The 787-nt window shown below is 57.2% G+C and overlaps 1 protein-coding gene across 1 annotated transcript; it reads right to left on the bottom strand.

Moving 5' to 3' along the window:
- Positions 1 to 787, bottom strand: Sfta2 (surfactant associated 2). The gene is made up of 3 exons (XM_038344164.1): positions 599 to 787; positions 334 to 422; positions 1 to 202 (listed from the first exon to the last, which is right to left on the bottom strand). The coding sequence occupies exons 1-3, from the start codon at positions 657 to 659 to the stop codon at positions 116 to 118; spliced, it is 237 nt and encodes a 78-aa protein (XP_038200092.1). The 5' UTR covers positions 660 to 787; the 3' UTR covers positions 1 to 115.

Raw genomic sequence — 787 nt, 5'->3', positions numbered from 1 at the left:
TTAGATCCCACCTGTTTATTAGCATTAGCATGTGGTAGGGTGAGGGCCTGCTAGGTCAAGGCCGGCTCACTCCCGTTACCCACTCCCCAGAGCTGAAAGCTGAATTCAGCTGCCCTCAGGTTCTGCAGATGAGATGGTGTGGTGGCCCCTTGTGATGGAGGGTCATGTTGGTCCCCGATGGGAGGTGGAGGAAGAGGCAGATCTGGGGGACAAAAGTGAGTAGAGGATAAGCTGTAGATGGTACCCCACTCCCCCGGTGACTCGGGCAGCCCGAGCAGAGACCCGCAGGAGCTCAGAAAAGCACACAGCGCCCCATCCCCTTTTAAGAACTACCTTTTGGAGCATGCCCAGAAAGCTGGGGTCCTGGGAGGCCTTGGCCGGGAAAACCTCTGCCAGCTTTACTTTCAGAATAACCTTTGGCCCTGGAAAACCAAAAATGTGACTCAGGACCCAGAAGTCAGGGTCATGATACCTCCCGGGGGGGGGCATGTCCCCCGCCCCCCAGACTCCCTTTCCTCCAGTGCTGTCCCATCGGATCAGGGACTCAGTACGAAGGAATCCCCCCCACACACCTCCATGCCCACCCTCCAGCCCTCACCTGTTGCATGTAAGCTGTTGAGGAGAGCCAGGAGGAGGAAGAGGGGCATAGAAGACCCCATTGTGGCTACCTCACTTCTCCGAGGGCAGAAGGGAAGTGGAAACAGCCACTCTTTACCTGGGCCCTCGGCACTAGTGTTGGGGTAACTGGATTTTCCAGTTCTCCCAGAGTGTCTCCCATGACCCTGGA

The sequence above is a fragment of the Arvicola amphibius genome, chromosome 9 (genome assembly GCF_903992535.2).
Source record: "Arvicola amphibius chromosome 9, mArvAmp1.2, whole genome shotgun sequence".
Lineage (NCBI taxonomy): Eukaryota > Metazoa > Chordata > Mammalia > Rodentia > Cricetidae > Arvicola > Arvicola amphibius.
The sequence above is the reverse complement of the archived record's forward strand: the minus strand, read 5'-3'. Positions and strand labels throughout refer to the sequence as shown.